The sequence below is a fragment of the Epinephelus fuscoguttatus genome, linkage group LG13 (assembly GCF_011397635.1).
Source record: "Epinephelus fuscoguttatus linkage group LG13, E.fuscoguttatus.final_Chr_v1".
In the NCBI taxonomy this organism is placed as follows: Eukaryota; Metazoa; Chordata; class Actinopteri; order Perciformes; family Serranidae; genus Epinephelus; species Epinephelus fuscoguttatus.
Window position 1 is genome coordinate 15,236,100 of NC_064764.1, and position 20,915 is coordinate 15,257,014.

Sequence of the window (20,915 nt, forward strand, 5' to 3'; positions counted from 1 at the left end):
AAAAGGCTAACTGTCAGTGGTCAAGTGGCATTGTGGGTAATGTCTCTGTTGGGTTTTGACAAGGAGGTGCCCACCATAGAAAAAAAGCCAATATCTCTGGTTTTGCGGCATCAATTTTGATGCTTTTTTAAACTGTCTGTGGTTGAGTCTGCAATACTAAATTGGTGCAGTAATCTTTTCGGTTTTATTTCAATGGTTACAATTCTTGAGTTAATTCAGAGTTAATCAGCTGGGTTGGGTTATAAACTATGGGTACAGAAGGCAATCACTGCAGTACTTATTTATATCACCAGGTGGTGCTATTGCATTACAAAACTGGATCATCCATATAAGGTCCACAGAAGAGCAGAGCACCCTCAAGAGGATGAAGCTGTTAGAAGATGAATGAATGAAGAAGAGCAGAGCATTAGCATAAGTAATCAATGTTAACTACTATTAGCCATGTGCAACCAGTGGATAAAGTTATTATTATTAGATTTATACATCAGTGGTCTCCTGCTGCTTCACTAAAATCCCAGACAGCAGCATCAGCTCTGGTCTCAGTCCTGCTCCTTTCCTTCTAGTCAACATCAATAGCCATTAATCCTCTTTTTCAATCCCAAGACTTTATTTGTGCAGTTCTGTCTGACTGTAGAGGATGCTGCAGTATCACAAACTAATATAACGCGTTCAGGAAAGTGGCAGGAGACTTTCCAACCCTGTTGTTTAATGCTGGTATATTTATTCATTTACAACATGTTTGTATGCTGAATTTTCATCAAGTAACAGATTTTCGACAGGTAATCAGCCCCACTATTATCAAGAACTATTCTCAGTTATGTTGCTGTTGGAACATTGAGTGATTTTGGTGAACAAGAACAAGCAACACAGACTGAACACTATGTTTAGTTTGCCTATATTAACTGTATTCACATTTATACAGAATAACTTGTTCTTGTTTCATTTAAGCTGCCCATGTTGCTGCAGTCAACACAAAAATTCTGAAAAACAGTGCAAGTAATGTGGCACATCAAGTTCTTATAAATAACGTTTTGGGTTGTAGGACTTGTGCTCACTTATTAGCCAAATGTCCAGCTAAGCAGCATCACAATGTTGCCTGTGTGTCGCTGGTAATGTCTACAAAGTCATGTGTCTTGTCTGTGAATGATGAGTATTTTCACTGGCGTGCCAAAGAGTTTAGGTGGGAAGTGAAAGCAATAAGGGCCAAACTCAGTTCAGGTGGTGTGTGATTTAACAATAAATACCATGCATGTGTTGACAAAACAATCTGAAGTCAAGGTCTACTTACTCTGAGATTGAGACTGTTTTGTCAATTGCAGTTTCTTAGGTCAAGGATTAATGGTGTCGCTTAACATGCACATGAGTTCACCTCTAAACACAAACGACAGGGATCAATGCATTACAAATCTTAAGGATTTTATTCAAACTGTACACATACAACAGGCTTATCTCATTAGAAAAACAACAAGTAAAAAAGACAAAATGAGTATCCCCATAAATACATAATGCCTTTACAAAACAGAGTATGTGTGTACTTGGTAGGTTGCTTATGCCCCAGTAACAAAAAAAAAAACCCCACACTCATAATCCTTCTGAAACCTTCGTACAAGACAAACAAATCAGTCTGGTGTCATTGACGCTGGCAGATCTCAGCTGCCTGAAGGCAATTACACAGAATACTTTTGCCTTGTTAGGTTTAAACATGGACACAAGATGTTTTGTGGAGTGTTGACCTGTTTCCTAATTCAATCCTACGTACTCATTTCAACAAGGGTTTGAGGTATGTGGTACATTTACACAGGAAATGTGACACTTCTCGTAAATAAACTGCTTTAACAGTATACTATGAAAATTGGTGCTCTTAGCGTGTATTTTCTACAATTAGTATGTGTGGATCCAGGACACATCTTAAGAGATTTTAAAAAAAAGTAGAATACCAGGTCTATAAGGCCATAATGTGAGTTTACCTGCATTTCTGCAGAGTGTTACCATTTTCATTTACATGTGATGTATGGAGAGAAAATGTGCTCTATGACAGGAAACAAAATCTTCTGTCGAACATATGCTGCCTTGCAGCTGACTCAGTCGGGATAACAACACGCTTTCCTGCTCAGATTTCCCCGCAAGATCTCCTACTGATTGTATGTGGTTTGTTGCTTTAGTTCAAGACAGCGTTCTGGATGCAGCACAGGATTACTAGTGGGACTAAATCACTGGTTGCCATTTTACGTTGATGCTATTGTTACCAATAATGCATTCACTAATGTTTAAGTTGGCCATTTTTGCTCTGATTTTAGTGTTTTCTCACTTGAATTTGAGTGTTAAGTTGTCACTAAAATTTCAAAAACGACTTCAGTTTCTGAAAATAAATGAACGGCCTCAATACTGAATGCTCCCTGTATTGTTATATTTTAATGATAGGCACATTTAGTTGACAGTTAAAAAATAAATTGCTGTAATGTCTCCAGTGATTTGGTCCCAGATACAACACTCCACCTTTGCTAAACACTGCAGTGTTTCTCCATTGCTCTCTACCCAAAAAAAAATAATCCAAGGTTGACTTTTGACCTTCCTGATATTGCCATAATTTAGAACATTAAACATAAGTCCTGTTTCTACACACAGAGAAAATAAATGCAGTTTTTACTGTGTTTTGAAGGGTCCCACAAGGTATCCCAGAGACTAAAATAATGAATGATTAAAAAGTCAAAAATGTTCGTCCTCTAGTGAAACCACGTAACATTTAAGGCAGGTTCAGTTACACTGTGAAGAGTACATGCGTGAATGTGTACAGTCATCATTATCCAGGATAAAATAACATCAAAAATCCTGAGCAACCATTTCCACCCGGTATGGATTAAATCTGGATCCTTGAAATGGTGCTTTGGGTGTCTTAAAAGCTTAGAAGTCTTTTTGATGGGGGGGGGGGTCCTACAGTTGAGAGACCACACACGGAGACAAACAATGAGCTGTTGTGTCTTCATTGCAGAGAGTGGAGGCACATGTGTATGTGTGTGTGTGGTCTCCTTAACTGTTAGATCCAGGTCATCCTGTGGTGACTCAGTCATTTTTAACACTATTAACCTTTACGCTAGCTGTGCAAACCAATACATAACTTCAATCACCTTCGGAGTGAACATTCAATTACAGGAGCAAATACTCAACAGTAAAAGTGAAAAATAAAGTTTAAAAATTAAAGTTTTGATTTCTGGGCAGCCACTTGGCACATAATGGCATGGAGTCACATGTTTATGGACTTTCTTTTTGATGAAAACAGGCGAGATTGTACTCTGCAATATCTAACACACATAAGAAAGCAATTCAGTCTTTAGCTAAAAGCAGAGTAACTTAAAATTTACATGTATAATGCAGGCATCTCTAATGTATGAATTCACAGTCAGAGGGTGTGGCAGCTGAAGGAATCAAACCTCTGACCCCTTTACTGCAGCGTGGACAGAAGGCCACACTGCTTGACCCAGCAGTCTTTTCTGTTATGGTGTTTTCCACTGACAAGCTCTCATCAGGGTAGACGGGAAGTACATTCAATTTGAGATATTAGGGATATAAACAATAATATGTAGGAAGTTTTTATATTAAAAGGTAACCTCAGCAATCTGGCATAGCAGTCCAGGGACCAGTATGGCAACTTTCACCAGTTAATAATCCAAAGATGCAAAAGGCCAGTAGTGTGAGCTGTCTGATGATGACAAAAAAACTGAAATATATCAAAAATTCATCCGACTTCTATTGAATATAGATCAGTTTGGTTGTGTATCCAAAAGCCTGAACTGCTGTCACAACCAGAAAACACATCAAAAAATATGTCCAAAAATAGTATTAAAAATGAAAGCTATTTGACCTCATGTACATGGTTGTAATATCCAAAACTCCGTGGCTTTGTAACTTCTCTTCCTTGAAACTTTACACCGTTGTCTCTCCATGGTTACCGTTGCTAAGGCGCTTGTAGAACCGCCGCCATGATTGAAGAGTCTTCCCGGACCAGACCCAGAAACCCGAGGTGATCCCGACTATCATGGTCATCAGGTACTTGATCATAAACACGGTGAAGTCGGGGGTCATGGGGGCGAAGTTGTGGACCGGGCAGGGCACTGCGAAGCGCTTACAGGTCTGCATGTGCCAGGTCAGCTGCCAGTGCTCCCTGAAGGCCTGCTCGTAGAAGTAACAGGCGATCACTATGGTGGCCGGTACCGTGTAGAGCACACTGAACACACCGATCCGCACCATCAGCTTCTCCAGCTTCTCCGTCTTGGTGCCGTCGTGCTTCATGATGGTGCGGATCCGAAAGAGGGACACAAAGCCGGCCAGGAGGAAGGACGTGCCGATGAACAGGTAGACAAACAGCGGAGCCAGGACGAAGCCGCGGAGGGCGTCCACGTTGAAGATGCCCACGAAACACACCCCGGTCAGGACGTCGCCATCCACCTGGCCCATGGCGAGGATGGTGATGGTTTTGATAGCCGGGACAGCCCATGCGGCCAGGTGGAAGTACTGGGAGTTGGCTTCGATTGCCTCATGGCCCCATTTCATCCCGGCGGAGAGGAACCACGTCAGGGACAAAATCACCCACCAGATGGAGCTGGCCATACCAAAAAAGTACAACACCATGAAGAGGATGGTGCACCCCTCCTTTTTAGTCCCCTGAACCACTGTCCTGTAGCCTTCCTCCTTTAACTGAGCACAAACAACTTTGTCCTCCAGGAAAAATCCAGCAGCATAAGCTACAGCCACCATGAAGTAACACCCAGATAAGAAGATGATGGGCCTCTCGGGGTACCTGAACCGCCTCATGTCCACTAGATAGGTGAGCACTGTGAATAAGGTGCTCACACAGCACAGGATGGACCAGATCCCAACCCACAGCCGGCCGAATTTCACCTCATCCTCTCGGAAATACATGATGCCGGTGGGTTTAGTGGGCTCACATGGGGCTCCGCAGTCATTGACCCCCATGAAGCGGTAGCCCAGGTAGGTTGGCACCTCCAGCTGCAGAGGGCAGGAGAACTGGTGGTACTGGTTGTGCTGCGGCGGGCGTTGGTTGGGTCGGGCAACATTTGGGGGAGGGGTCACATAATTGGGTGCATTGGGGGAAGACGAGGAGGCCGGGCTGCTGGGTTCGGATGTGTTCTGGCCCACGCAGATCTCGCCTGCTCCGTGGACGGGGAAAGCCTCGCAGCGGAGCCGCTCCGGCCACTGGAAGCCGAATTTATTCATGAGGGCTTCACATCCCTGTCGTGCACGCTCACACAGGGACCGACATGGGGGGATGGCCTGCTCCAGCACTGTGCAGACTGGTGCATACATGGAGCAGAGGAAGAACTTAAGTTCCGCAGAGCACTGGACCTTAACCAGGGGGTAGAACTGGTGCACCTCCAGTCCGGCGTCCTCCTGGTTCGTGTGGCCCAGGAGGTTCGGCATAATGGTCTGGTTGTAGGCGATGTCTGTGCAGAGCGGGATGGAGATGGGCTGGCAGAACCCGTGTTCTGGTACAGATATTCCACTCTCACTGTTGTAATGTTGAGCAGAAGTAAATGAGAAAGAGAGCCCGCACACAAGCCACATGATCCGCAGCAACACGGAGCCAGTGGTGGACCTGGCCGCCGCCATAGTTGAGGAGGAGGGGGGAGGGAAGGAAAAACTTTGATCCAAGTAGGGCGACTTGAAAACGGTTAAAAAGCAAAGAAAAGCTACATTAATTGTCGCAGCACTTATCTTGTAGTCCGAGTATTTCGAGTCGAAATTGTCCCAGTCGTCTTTTCCTCGTGTTTTATGAAGATAAATCCAAATGAAACGTTCGTCGTGTCATGACTTCTTGATGGTCTTTGTAAGTGACTCCAAGCAGCCCACTCTCACTCCCGACCCGGTGAAAATAACACTTAAAGTCCCATTTTCTTAAAGCAATGCAAACCCAAGTTACTCCAGGACGTCTAACACTTGAGCGTTGTTAGTTTGGTGCAAAATAAGAAACGTTTAAAACTTAAAAAGTCCTATATTTCCATCGTTTATCGACTTGACTTCACACAGAGCGTCGGTTCACATGCTGAGCGGTTGGAAGTCCAGAGGCTCGCTCTCCTCACTCCGTGCAGATTCCACCGGTTTCAAGGCGCCCCCTCCATTCACAAGACCCTCCGACAGAACGCGGGGCGCCTTGAAACCGAGGCCGCGTCTCAGCCAATCCCAGCGTTTGTTTTCCTATAGGACTCGTTCTTGATTGGTCCCTGCTCCCTATAGAAGGAAAATGTGTTACAGTAATTACATTACACCAGAGGTTTTACAGAAATAATTATTTTCTGGTTAGGTTTTCAAAATAATTTGCCTGAAGATGCGTTTTCATAGAGGTATTGATGATGCATAAAATGTATTTGCCTACTTTTCTTACAATTTTTATAACAAAGAAAAAACATATATATTCCACAAACAGCAGTATAACATCACCTTCACACATTTGTCAACTGTCAAAATCATCTTGTGATTATTTTTTTCTTGTTTATTTCTCTTCCTTAATTTAACTGAATAGTTCATGCTCATGCATTTACTGAAATTCATTTTATTCCATATTGCTTTTTACATCATGATTTACAACAATTATTGTTAAGATTCGATAGTTATGGAGATTGGAGCTTCACTTTAATACCTTTTTGATAATGTTTTTGCATTCTTTGATTATCTTTTTAGGGCGTGGAATAGAAGGAGAAAAGGAATTTAAGACGGATCCCTCTAACTCTGTTTTGTTTGGACTGCAGACTATTGGAACTGTATCAAAGCGTGTTTGGCACTGATTCATGTAAATCTAGATTTTGTCTTTCTGTGTCTTGCACTCATGAGCTGTGTTTTTGTTTTGTATTTAATTTTCTGTGGTTATTATTGGTGTGGGATATCTCTCGAAGTGTTTGTTGTGGGAGCTTTGTATCTTTTTGCCTGATAATGTTTGTGTTTATGTCTGAATTATATTTACGTATTGTGCATTTGGATGGTGGGTTAACATGCTGCAATGTTTAGTTTGTTATTGGTTAATGTGTATGAATAGTCCCACGAGGGATGGGTCACGTAAACGTCCAGACACAAACATAAAATATTCATTCATATTGAAAAACAAGCAAACTGTACTGCTGCTGTACTGTTTATATGTTTTCAAGTAACAAATCTGTTTATGTAGAATAAACACAGAAATTTGCTGTGTTTCTTTTGTTGAGATGATGACAGCACAAAGCCTATGAAACTTTGGAAATTATAAATTAAGCACATAAACAGTGGATCTGAATAGTTTTTTAGCAATTTAAATAGCTAATGTTGATAAATGCAATAGCACATAAATCTGATTATCAGGCATATTATTAGGCAAACACAGCAAAGTCAATGCCTGTAGAAAAAATGTGCATGTTTTAACAAAGCAGCAGGTTTAAGCACATTTTTCCATATCTCGAATTCTTCTTTCTTATTTTATTGTACCTCCTCTTCTACATAAGCAATCTCACCCTGGAGTGGATGAGGGGTTCTCTGTTAACAACAGAAAGTTGTGTTTACGTCTGATTCGGTTTTAAGCTTTCACCCGAATGTGCAGCTGTGAGGTTGAGCTCTCTGCATCTCCTCACAGAATCTCTACACACACAGCCACTCACTGTGTGCAGGACATGTAAACACATTGCAGCGCAGTGAGCAAACCATGAAAAAAAAAAAAAAAAACTAAATAGATTCCAGCGTCCTAACCGCTCCACCACAGCAAGCACCACAAGTACCTGTTGCTGTTTACCAATTGAATGGTTTCATTGCAAACAATCAGATGCAGCTCCTGAACTGATCTGTATCATTGTGGGAATTAACAGGCACAACAGTCCAGGCAGCAGTAAATTGAATTGACAGCGTGATCAATCTGCCCACAGGCACAGGCGACCAAGTGTGGGAGGTGTAGGAGGTTGGCCTCCCTGCATTTGGTGTGTTTCTACCCTGAGTGGGATAAAAGAGGGTGGGGGAAGGTTTGGGTGGGGGAAGGGACAGGAAGAAGAGAGAAGGTCGAAGAGGGCAGGGGGAGAAAGAGAAGGAGAGAGAGCAGGAAGAAAAGCTGAACCAAAAGGAAAGTCAGTGTGGAGTTTCCCGCTGTAAACTGCCCTATAAAAAAGAAGGCAAGTAAAATTGAAACAGGCCAGCAGGCTAATCTGGAGTTCTGACACAACGCAGAGAGATATCCATCTAGAAGCTGATTCAGGCTAAATGTTATTCCTAGTCCTAAATAAAGCTTTGTGCTGCCTGAGACATGTTTGACTATAATACTTCTAAAAAGAGTGGAAAGGCAGGTTGGACTTTCTAAGACGGTCCTCTGGGACAGGGACTACTTTGTTTCACTCAGAAACTACACTTACCCATAAAGCTTCTTTTCACAAGTACGTTGAACACATAACGTTGCGGTCGGGCAGCTAAACAAAGAGCTGGAACTTGCTCTGAAGCTTTGTAAAGCCAAGGGAAGCTGCAGATTGAGATGATAACTCTGTAGGTTCATCACTGCTGGTGACACTCTTTACATTGTTTTCTCATTGTCATTTAATACATTGTTAGTATTTAAAAAAAACAATGACAGCTACTTAAACTTTCTTTAAAACTATTTCAAACTTCTCAGTTATCCACCTTTCACTTTCTTTAATTCGCTTTTTCATTTCTCTTTCTTTTATCTTATAAAAAAATGTTTTTTACGTAAAAATTTTAAAGGGAAATGTTTTAATGCTACATGGAACTGGTATAAATAAAACCACTATATATATCAACCTTGAGTGGCCAGTTTAAAAATGTAGACTGACACAGGCCTTTCCCCTAAATGGTTTTGTAAAAGGAATCAGTCTAAAACTTTATTGGCAGCTGTGTCTTTCTATCTACCCAATCTGTGTTTCTAATGTCCACACTGACCTCAATCTCATCCCCACCAGCAATACACTGATTACTGAAAAGCAGACTGTATTGATGAGCAAATAGCGAAAGAGGTTGATCCAATGGTAACCTATTCAGTGTGGTGTCTGGATGTGATCAATTTGTTAACTTTCCAGGCCGTCAGCTTTTGGGGGATGTTTTTTTAGACACGCACGACCATATGGGGGCGAAATCTGTGACCTCTGCATTAAAGTATGCTCAGAAAGGGCATCGTGATTACATACATACAGTATATGAGCTGAGTGACAAACACAAGATTATAGCTGGCAGCCTGAGATAGCTTCATTATCAATCTGAGGAATGTGTCAAATTTGCTGGCAACTGCCCTTGATTAGAGGATTGGCTTCACTGGTCGGGCTAAGCCTCTATATATAGAGTTGATGTAGTAATTATAGACTCCAGCTATTAAAGCTATTGATTAAGAATGTTGTCAGCACACTGATTTCCCAGGAGGAGAGTAGACAAACCATCATCTAAATGACCATCCCAGTTGCCAGAAGGAAATGTTGACATTGAATGTTTCTGCAAACCGTGGATATGTTACATTTGTGCATTTCATCCACATCATATCAATGTTTCTTTAGTGATGTAGTTCTGATTACGTGTATATGAGCTCACTTGGTCATCGGGATGTAGAAGGAATGGTGGACGGCATGACACTTAGTCAGGAATCAGGCTGCAGACCACAGTTTAAGACCGACAAACGTCAAAATGGGTTATTTTTTAGTGAGTCATCGACTGTATTCTGTGATTGTCCCACCACACCATGATAACATGGTGTGGTGGGACATGATACATGATAACATGATATTTTCCTCACCAAAACCTCATTTTTTTGTACTTAAACATATGTCATGGCTTGCAGAAACGTACAATGCCAACACTCATTCTGACAATAATGGAATGTCTCAGCCAACAAAAGCAGAGATGTAAGACAGTACAGATGAATGAATGCAGGGGTTAATAGATGGATGGGTGGATGGATAGTTTCTGTTGGGCTGCCAGGGTTCTGATGAACAAACGGCCCAACTTGGTGTCATTCATAATGTTGCTTCAGAATTAGGTTTTAACACTTTGCTACATTTTCCATGTTGTATATATGGGACATGATTCAAAGCATATAATTGCACACTTTTGTACATGCTAAATATGATTCCAGCACCTAACCAGGCCTTTCCTCTGTTGTTCTTTAACGTGTTCATGTGTAGGTATAGTCATGACAAATCTTAATACTTATGATTCAACCTCCTTGATGACCTGAAATGGAATAAATTAAGGTTATTGTGATAAATACTGCAGTAAGGACAAACATTAAAACTAGAGGTAAACTAGACATATGCGTTCTATTGAAATGTGTGATATGGTTAATATCATCATCATAAAATTAACAAGGATAATGTGTGCATAATTGCATGAACATGGGGATTTACTTTGATGTTATTCATATTAGCTGCAGAAGTATAATTCATTTCAATCACAGGTATCAGGATTTTGTTTGAAGACTACAGACCACTAATTAGTGACCACTAATATAAAGGATAATTGATGATAATACGAGACTGTCGTGCAGGTAGTAATAATAGCAACAGCAGCGTGTAAACACAAACCCTTAGTCAAATTTAAAGTTAATAATGGAGGCAAGATGATGGTGTTTTGAATGAGCTTGAATCTACTTTGATCTCTCTCTCGCTGCCTCTTACACGCACTCACACACTTGTCGTTTCTCCCTGTGGTGTAAAACACAGCAGTTAGTAGCCACACCGGGTCAAATGGACGCACTTCATGGTGTTTAACTGTAGCCGTTTGTTTGTGTGTGTTTATGTGGATAGTGTCTGCGGTGGTCAAGCAGAGGGGGCAGTCCAGCAGGTTTCCAGACAGTCAGTCACTGTTTGGACTGCGGTCTGCTGCAGCTGGACATCTGCTGGGGAGAAAAAAAAAAAAACATGTAACACAAACAACAACGAGATTTACAGTAGACCAGGGTGAAATAAACAAAACAAAAAAGATTTTCATGGTTTGAACTGTGCTTGCTCAGTTCAAGCATAGCCAAAAGCGTGACCGCCATGCAAAGTATGTGAGCTACCGTGTGTGAAACTCAATACTGAACAACTATTTAGATGTGGAGTTGAGGTGGAAAAACACAAGCCTTTTTGTTTGGTCTGAGGAGGTTCTCAAATTTGAGAAGGGCTTACAGTACATGTTGGCTGACCAAGTTGGTCTAACCAGCATTAAGTGTTTTTGAGGAGTGAGCTAAAACAATTTTCGATGCACCATGTTACGTGTGTGTGTGTGTGTGTGTGTGTGTGTGGGTGTGGGTGTGGGTGTGTGTGTGTGTGTGATAATGAATTGGTTTCTATGTAAGTTAGGAATTTGTAATCTTAATTTTTGGACCTTTTGTAGTTGCATTTGAAAATGTAGAAAGAACATTATGTAGTATTATACGACAATAATGTTTGATAAACTCAAGCAGCATGGCCATATTTGCATGAGACAGTAATCAAATGTCGTTATTATCTGTCCATTGATTTATATGAAAAGTCTGCCAGGTGGTGCAGATTGATGGTTAGTATGATATCCTACAAAAATGCAACGTATGAACAATGCATGAGAACAACCTGTGCAGATACTTCACTGAAAAGTCAACAAACATGTTTTGGGCCTAGTGTATTCTATGTTACTATAAAACCATTGTGCTTTATACAGTTACTCTACAATTATTCGCTGTTTTCTGCTGCACACTGTGCCACCAAATTCAAGATTATGAGGTTGGAAATTTTGAATGGTTACTTTGACCTTTTATGCTTTAAGTCTCCAAGTGTGATTAAAACAGCAATGATGTTGCACGACTACTTGTATGTGAAAGGTGTGGCCTGCAGTGACAAACCCACAAAGGTTTTTCATTGACTCTGCAGCTCCTCTCAGTGTGATGGAGCTGCACAGCGACTTTCAGCTCATTGTTTATCTGTGCGGCCCACGACTTTGTTGTTCTATTTTGGTTTACTCCCACCATTCTCACAGTGTTGTGTCCAGCTGCAGCAGGCAACTATTTTAGGTTAAACAGCTCTGATGGACACTCTGAGCTCCTTGTTCGGCACCAACCAGCAGACAGACACAGTTCACAGCTGATGAACTTATGCCATATTTCCATTGAAATTAGCACAGACATGCAGGTTTTTTAAACACAGAAAGACCTGTTAAAAACAAGCAGTAGGATCCTTTCCCATTCCCAGGAGACAGCTATGCCCTTCTGTTGTTTTTGTGGTGTGTTACATTTGATGCCATGAACGTGCAGGAAAATGGGTAAGTAAGCAACAGAAAGCAGCATGGAGGCCAGAGAAAATGTTATGGTGTTTACTTCTTTTTTATATCTGTTACTCATTCAGTCTCTCTTTCAAACTCACCACAGACTAACTTGGAATGATGATTGATCACTGCTTGGACGAAGACAGCTGGAATTCGTGGCACTGTGTCACTGCATGGTGCCAGAAAAGGGGTGACGGAGCCGATAAACACTCATGACTACTGCAGAGTCATTTGTTCTCGGAATGAATGCCAATTTTAAACGTTCCCCCTAAAGCCAGATGTCAGTTGGTGTTACTGGGTTTTTTGTCCAGTGTGAAAGGGGCTATAATGTTGTTTTTACCCGCAGCAGGCAACTATTTTCAGTTAAAAGTGCTATATGTCAAATACCGACGTTTTGGGTTGGGAGTCCAACACATTTAATTCCAACTTTTGAAATATTGCCACTTTGTTAGTGGAACTACACATCTAGATAAAAAAAAGGACACAATCTAAATAAATCTAAATGTGCTAGGTACCCTCTTGCGTCTGTTTTGGATATTCCAGGACGGCATGTCAATTTGTGTTTGTTACATGCATTGTATCTTTTCAAAATGCACTTCCCATTTTCACAGGAAATTTCCAGTTTCTGCTTGTTACATGCATGCAGTCTTTTTCAGAATAAAATTACAACTTAAGTAAAATACTTTGGGTTTATTTGTTAAGTTGAGGCAACAAAAGCACGTAGTTAGGTTAGAAAAAACATCATGTTTTGGCTTACGGTTCACACAGGAAATGAACAACAGGCTCCCAGGTGATAATCCAGAGTTTGTTTGATCCACCCCTTCTCCCTCCATCCTCCATATACAGACTTTCTTGCTGTTTATATAGTTGCTGGTGGCATTACAAACTGCTGCCGGCCAGTGCTTATAATATCGCCACGAAAGGTGACTCTGTGCGTCTGAATCTTATGTCAATATCTACTGACAAAGCAGCGCTATTTGACAAGTTTGGTTGTTACCCACTGCCTCTAAAAGTTTGCATTGTAGCCTGACGCTGACAACACTGACAAAACACTGTGTTTGACGAGTTGGGAGTGAGACCATGCTGGGTAATTGGACCAAAACGCCAACCCAAAGCATCAGTATTTGAGCTTGTGAACACAACCAATCGACATATTTCCCTAATGAAAAGACAGAGACAAAAGCAGTGCTAAAAGGAGAGTGAAAGAATTCCAACTCCAAATCAGTGCTAATGTTAGTCCATATATGCTGGATGTGTAAATATGCAACTGCTTGCCTACAAGTTTGCCGTATCAACTTAAAAGGCTATGAAATGTCGGCGTTGTGTTCACAGCTAAAAGTTCTGGCAGGCTTAATCCAAAAATATATGTACAGTCACTCCCCAACCAAAAACTCAAGGTCAATGGTAAGAGGATTACTATCAAGGTGAGACGAGCACCCACAGGGCAGGTAGTCATGGCAACAACAATGGAGGAAATCAGAAATAGACCAGACGACTGAAGCTAATATGCTGAAACAGAGTGGCAAAAGGCGTCTGATTGGCTGAGGAGGATTTTGTTACATCAGTTATTTCAGACTGGGTAGAAGGCAACACATCAGGATAAGTTACAGATAATAAATATGGCCGCTCTCTATTCTGTTTATCATATGTTTCTTCATTAAGCTATCTCCTGTCTGGTTTACGTGTGTGTGTGTGTGTGTGTGTGTCTCAGAGTTATGGGTTGGTATATATATATAGCATTATAGAAGTATGTGTGAGACACTCGTCTGAATGGGGGGAGGGGAGATCGACCTTAAGAAGTCAGCAGAGGGAGAGAGGGAGAGGAATGCAGGCAGCTGGTTTGTGTCTGTCAGTGCAACACAGAGAGCCTACAGTACTGGACTACTCGTACACGCACACACACACACACACACACACACACACACACACACACACACACACAGTGATGAAAGAACGATTTATTTGGACCAACAGAGTGTGTGTTCGGTCCAGTGGCAGGCAGCAGGAAGCTCACTGGCTGACATCTCAACTAGTTGGACAAAAACGCTATACGAGACTGTGTGGCCAGAAAAGTCGGTGCAGTAAATTACACATGAAATGTTGGATATTATAATGAAATACAATCATATCAATTGAGTCAAAGTTAGCATTGTCTTGCTGTATTTATGCTGCTGGCACAGATCAGTGGACTGCTCATCATTCTGACACTGACTGATCACCTCACTATTGCTGCAAACAAATGACACACACATACAGCACAACAAAAAAGTATTAAGACTGTGACAGTGTTGCTTATTGTTTGGGCGCTGTACTCCAGAATGATGCACTTAAATTGAAACTATGGACTAGGGGGTTCAATTTACAGCTTTAGATTACTTTTATTATGAACGTCTGTTGGAATTTATTACTTTTTCATCAACCTCAAACATATTTGGGTTCTGCAATGTCTTGTCTGCCAACATATGTAGAAATACTGACGTATGAATCATAACTATTGACCTAGTGCTACAGTAGGGAAGGATTATATCAGAGTATATAGACAGTCTACATTCATGCTAGCAGTGGTGTTAGGCTGTGAGTTCAGCTAAATGCCAGCGTGCTAACATGCTCACAATTACATGGTCATGCCACAATGGGGACTCCCTAAAAACCCAGGGTTTCACCGGGGGCGTTGGCTTACGTCCTGCATTGCGCAGACTGCTGAGTGCCTGATACACGGTCTTGTCTGCTCACATATTGTCGTCCTGTCACTTGTTTGATAAGCTAGCAAAATCGTAACCCATAAAGTCGTTTATTAACCTAATCTTTGCCTTAACCCCAAGGTTAAACCTACAGGAGGCCACAAACCTAACCGTTACTGCAAACAGAGATGAATTTTTATTGTTTTTGTGATCATCAGTTTAGAAAGATACACTTAGATTTTTGCTTCTTGTACTGCTGGCATGGCTCAGCTGTGGCTAATGTTTGACTTCCCTGCAGATTTTCAAATGACTTTTACCTGACTGCTGATAAATTCTTACATTGATCATCACAACGTTACACTGTAAATACATACAAGTAAATAGTGCCAAAATAATTAGACATTTAGGTGGACTCAATTTCAGTCCAGCAACAAAAAAATATTCAGACTGGGGGTCTGTATTCTGATAGCATATTGCGTCAAGATGCTCATCCCCACACAGGTTTACAAGGTACATTATCGGTTTCCATGTAGATGAAACCAAATATACAAGATGTGGGAAAACATGAATAACAGGCCTTTTTATGCATGCCTTGTAGCGTGTATTATTTAGTCTTGTTTGCTTAAATTTACAAGCTGCAGAAATAAAACCTGTCCATATTTTGCCACTCTTATTTTACTCAAACTGAAATAATTCAGATTTTTTGTTATGCATTCTTACAAAGGTGCACGCAGGTTTTCAGATAAAGTGTGAACCATCTCTCTGAAGCATGCATTGCTGTGCCCTGCAAAATCCCCACCCATCCAGGTGAAACCCTGTGTCTTTAGGGAGTCCCTTAAAATAAAAACTTAAAATGACTAAATATATTGAAGCATAGAAGAAGACTAAGTATAGTGATGTAATAGTAATATTCAAAATAATACACAGAAAACAATTGTTCACATCATTACATGCTATACTAACTGTAATTCACATGGTTGTTGACAAAATGACACATGGTGAATGAGTAACAGCAGCGTAAAAGCACTCAATGTCAGTTGAGTATTTAGTGAGCCAGTGCAGGTCTTCATGTTATGGATCCTTTAGACCTGAGGGTCTTCCTGCACGTAGGTCCGTGCTCTGATACTGATACTGTCTGCCAGATGGCAGCAGGGTAAACAGTTTGTGCGCTGGGTGGCAAGAGACCAAGATCATCATTTATGCCTCTGCACAGACATCGTGTGTGGCAAGTGTCCTGAATGGCATGGAGCTCCTCGCCAGTGGTCTGCTTCACTGTTCTTACCAATCTCTGGAGGGCCTTGAGGTTATGAGCAGAAAGCTGCCAAATCAGAGATGCAACCAGGCAGAGTGCTCTGTAAAAGTTTGTGAGGATAGTCAGGTCCATGCGAAACGTCTTCTGTCGCCTAAAAAAGAGTTAAGTGGGAAGTTTGAACCACCATTTCTTTGTGAACAGTCCAGTTGAGGTCAACCAGAAATGTGAACACCAAAGAACTTGAAAGTGCTGACCATCTCAGTAGGGATGTGGTTGTCTCCTGCAGCTTCCTGTAGTCCACTATCATCTCTATAGTTTTGTTGATGCTGAGGTACAGGCTGTTGTCATAACAGCAGTTAACTAAGACATAGTCCTAAAAATTCTCCATTCCTAACCACTTTTCCTTGACCTGGCTGGAAAACGTCATGAGGTCAAGGAAAGATGTAAAGGAACGTGTTTAGCCCTACATATAATCATTCTTACCTTTCAAACATACTGAATCAAAAACATCACCTGTCATAAAACGTCCCCACTTTGTGTTATGGCTAATATGCTTATAATGATTTCGTAGAGATGTTTATAGTCACTCCAGTTACAAAAGTACAATCATATGAAAGGCTATTTTCGCTGAGCGGCTCCATTAAAGAAAACAGCAAATAGTAATACTAAATGATAAAATATAAAATGAGCATCTATACATACAGGGTAAAAACTGGATCATTAGTCTATATATAGGACCACCACACATCTCAGAAAACACCTTTCATGTTGACGTGCTTTGAAGTTGTTATGGCTCATACAGACGGTGGATGTGTAATATAACAAAATAGTCGTTTATTATTTCCTTTCCTTTTGTAAATGATGGTCCAGTGTGTCCTATGCTAAAGGAGCTAATCAAGGAAGCACTGAAGCACCTTACCTTAATATTAAGGGAATCCGAACAGCTCATACCATGGTAGATACTTCTGGGTCATTTCGCTCAGTTAGGAACCTTCCTGAGCAAAAAGGACTTTTCGGCTGCAGGGTTTGACTTCCTGCCTGTATGCTAATTCACCACCACTAGTGATGAGGCCTCAGATGATTGTGTCACTTGAAGATTTGCCAGTAATGCATGAGCAGTGCATTGTGACATAATAAACAGGTCATACAGCAGAGGGCCAAGGATGCAGCCCTGGTGGACACCAGTGTTTAGGGTCAATGAAGAGGAGGTGGGGCTGTGAATTCTCACCACCTGAGGCCTAATTCATCAGGAGATCAAGGGCCCAGCTGCAGAAGGAGGTGTCAGGTCCCAGGTCTGTGTGGACTGTACCATTGATGTATGGTTTTTGGCTGAAGAGAGACATTGTCATTAATGCACTTTGTAAATTAGCTTATGACAGAGACACTGTTACATATTTATGATGCTATCAGATGTGTCTGTCAGTCTGTAAACTCAAACAGCTCCAGAGAGTTACAGCTGTGTGGTCACTCCACACTGGACAGTAATGTAGAACTGGCTTGTCCTGTTTGAGTCTTGTCTTGGGTGCTTGAAGGGACAGAAAAGAGATATGATCTGCTTTCCCAAAGGCAGGGTGGGGGAAGTTTGTATAGCAGTGATCCAACGTGCATAAACCTCTAATAGGTATGTTAACATGCTGGGAATATTTTGGCAGAACCTTTGTCATGTTGGCGCTGTTGAAACTGAAAGCTGCTCCATTCTCCAAAGCACTGATAATATCATTCAGGTCATCCATGACGTGAGCTTTTTCTGCTTGCTGTGGAATGTAAACTAGAGAGCTAAACTCTCGAGGGAAGCACAAGACTTACATCTCAAGTTATGATCTATTGAAATAAGACCCTCCTACTTCCACTGAGGCTATATCCACACTAACATGCCTAGCGTTCACAATACTCTGGCGTTTTGGAACGTCAAAATGTAGATCTTTGAGAACACTTTTGCTTTGAAAACTGCAGGGGTGCATTTTGGTCTGGACAAGTGAAAAAGGAGAGTTTTAAAAACAATGACGCAGACCGCATGTTTGCTTCCTGACTGGGTATTTTCAGTCGTAATGTGTCAAGCCAAAATATTAAAGCTAGGCCTAATGTTACATACCATACCATGCAAGTAACTTCTTTCCTATTGCCATGGCTTCCTCCAGCGATAGATAATGCTCCCAGTACCACTCTGATATCAGCAATATGTTGTCATATTTCCATTGCAATGACTCCCAATCTGTTTTCTGCTGCCTTGACTGCCTTATACTCACATTATTCTAGCCCTTTTTTCCACTGCAAAAAAAAAAAAAGCTGACACCCACTAACATCCCGCTTTTCTACATAATGGGAAAAGCTACAAGCTAAGCATCATTCACATCTGGGTAAAGTGACTTTGCAGCAGTCACTGGTATTTAACGGCTCCCACTCCAACTGGCAGTCATGGAAATATGACACCCAGGTGAATGCTCTAATTTCAGCTCCTTTACCAGCGAGATCTAATGATGCACCACCACAAAATCCGTCCATCTCTGCCCAAGAAGCACTCAAACATCGTCAAGTTTGAAAAAGAGTAGTAGACACTAAAGTAGCCACCATAACATGCTTGTTTCCACTGCTTACTAACCTGTTTTCCAGCCTGTCCGTAACGTTGAACATGACACATCAGTAAAAAAAAAAAAAAAAAAAAAAAAAAAACACACAACAAGGTATGCTCCTCTGCTGCAGAGTCCTGTACACGGCTTTAGTCTACTGCCAATGGGAAATTAGTCTATTCTAGCCTGTTTCAGCTGGTTTTCTCGCAAAGAAATCTCTGGCCTTACTTTTCCCCATCTCCACAGTGTTTTCTGTAAATAAATAACCAACTGCCGAGACTATCTGCTTCTTGTTTACACTGGCACGATGTGCCCAGAGTACATGAATGGTCATGTAATATGGGTTTTCGGGCATGTTAATACGGATAAAGTTTATTTTTGAAACAATGCTAAAAAGCCTGTGTGTAGAGAGATAGTTTTGTTTCAAAATGCTGTTTTAAAATGAAAATGTTTTAATGTGAATGTGGCCTGAGAGCTTGCTTGCATGCTAATATTGCTACATTAGATCCCCCTCTCTTGTTAGCCATCTAACAGAGTTGTGTCACAGCTGTAAACATGAAGGGCTCTAGTTGCACAGACTGAGCGAGGCGGGGGTGCAGCGCACCTGTGCTTCGCCAACTGGGTGTGGCCAGGTGGATTTTGCAAGTTTAGCACACCGTGCGCCTGGCGCAGCTACTCCTCTTTCCCACCTCCGTCCCTCCTACCTGCGCAAGTCGGAAAGAGGGAGGAGAGAAGGCGTGGAGTGGGTTTTACACACATCACACCAATCAAATGAGCCCCTCTCCTCGCCCTTAAATGCGCCGCGTGAAGGCGTAATGACAGTTTATTCAATTCGCCATGGCAGAAGAGAGCAGCAGCGTCAGACGGCCAAACTTCTCCCAGGAGGAAACTAATGTTTTGGTCCAAGCTCGCAGTGTCCGATTATAGGGAACTGCGAGCAGACCTCTACGGGCTGATGATGCAAAGGTAGCCTGGGAGGAGGTCACCACAACTGTAAATCAATGTTGCGTTTCTTTCGTGCACATGCGCTCTCTCTTTCTCTCTCGCAGTCTCACTCTGTTTCTTTTCTTTTGACTTTTCTAAGATGACAGATGCTGAATATATACTCCCTATCTGATGCTGTGGCTGTTTGTGGTTGGCTCAGAGGGATGTGAACTCATTAGTTTGCAGCTGTGTTAATCAAATTAGGTTCCGTTTCCATTACGCGTACCAAACGGTGCCAATCCCCTTTGATCTGACATCACATGTGACGGGACAGTCGATATAGAGATACATTTATGTGCTGATTGCAGATAGTTGCATTGAATAGTGTTTTTTGGGTATTTATTGCATTGTTAATGTGCCTGATATCCTGGAAACCTGCCTGTGAGATTTTGGTGACGTGTGCGCACTGTCCGCCGGTCAGCCAAACTTCGGCTTACACCAGCTGCGCTCCGCCTGCGCTGACAGTAGACCTGGTTTCAGCTGGCGCGCTTTTAGCACATCTTCGGCGAAGCCTTTTGGCACGAAACTGGCACTGCGCCAAGCTGGATCTGTCGACACCTCCCCCTGCTGCACCGCCACACCCATCTCAGCGCACTTCAGTCTGCCAAACTACCAAACTGAGTGCGCCTTGGGTTGCGCTGCTCGAAACTAGCTCTGCGCGGGGTTCGCCACCCTGCGCCACCTTGCTCTGCGTCGGGAAACTAGAGCCCGAAATGTGGTTTTTAGTTAGTTCAGTGTTCAATTCACCTTCTTATACTGGTTGTAAAAATGATACTTGGATACTTGGAAAGTACTTTGCCTGTTTTCTGCAAACAACAAACAAATGGGAATTTGTAGTTGGTGCTCATGTATGGTTGCTCATGTGAAAGTCTGTCATGGCTGTTGATTATGTTGCATCTGTTAAGACAGACAAAAACACAAAACTATTTGAGTAGTTTTTGAAAATTCGTAAGATAATCCATTCTGGGGCGCACAGAAGGCAAACTACCGAAGGGACTGTCATAGAAACTTCTAACAATGTCAGACTGTAGGTAACCATAGCAACAATGATGCTGTATATGACCCTTCAGATAGACTGGGTTTAACAGACTGAGTTAAGCAACACAGTAAATCTCTTGACTACACACAATAGTCCTTTACTTCCCCTCCCCCACAGCGCACGCACACACACACACACACACACACACACACACA

General features: G+C 41.9%; 2 protein-coding genes across 4 annotated transcripts in view; both read right to left on the reverse strand.

Annotated features, from left to right (window-relative positions):
* The window catches only part of LOC125899663 (translationally-controlled tumor protein homolog), a 589,762-nt gene that overhangs the window by 334,864 nt on the left and 233,983 nt on the right, over positions 1–20,915 (reverse strand). The window lies entirely within an intron of this gene.
* On the reverse strand, positions 1,400–6,116 carry LOC125899647 (frizzled-7-A-like). The gene has a single exon (XM_049594101.1). The coding sequence runs from the start codon at positions 5,623–5,625 to the stop codon at positions 3,922–3,924; it is 1,704 nt and encodes a 567-aa protein (XP_049450058.1). The 5' UTR covers positions 5,626–6,116; the 3' UTR covers positions 1,400–3,921.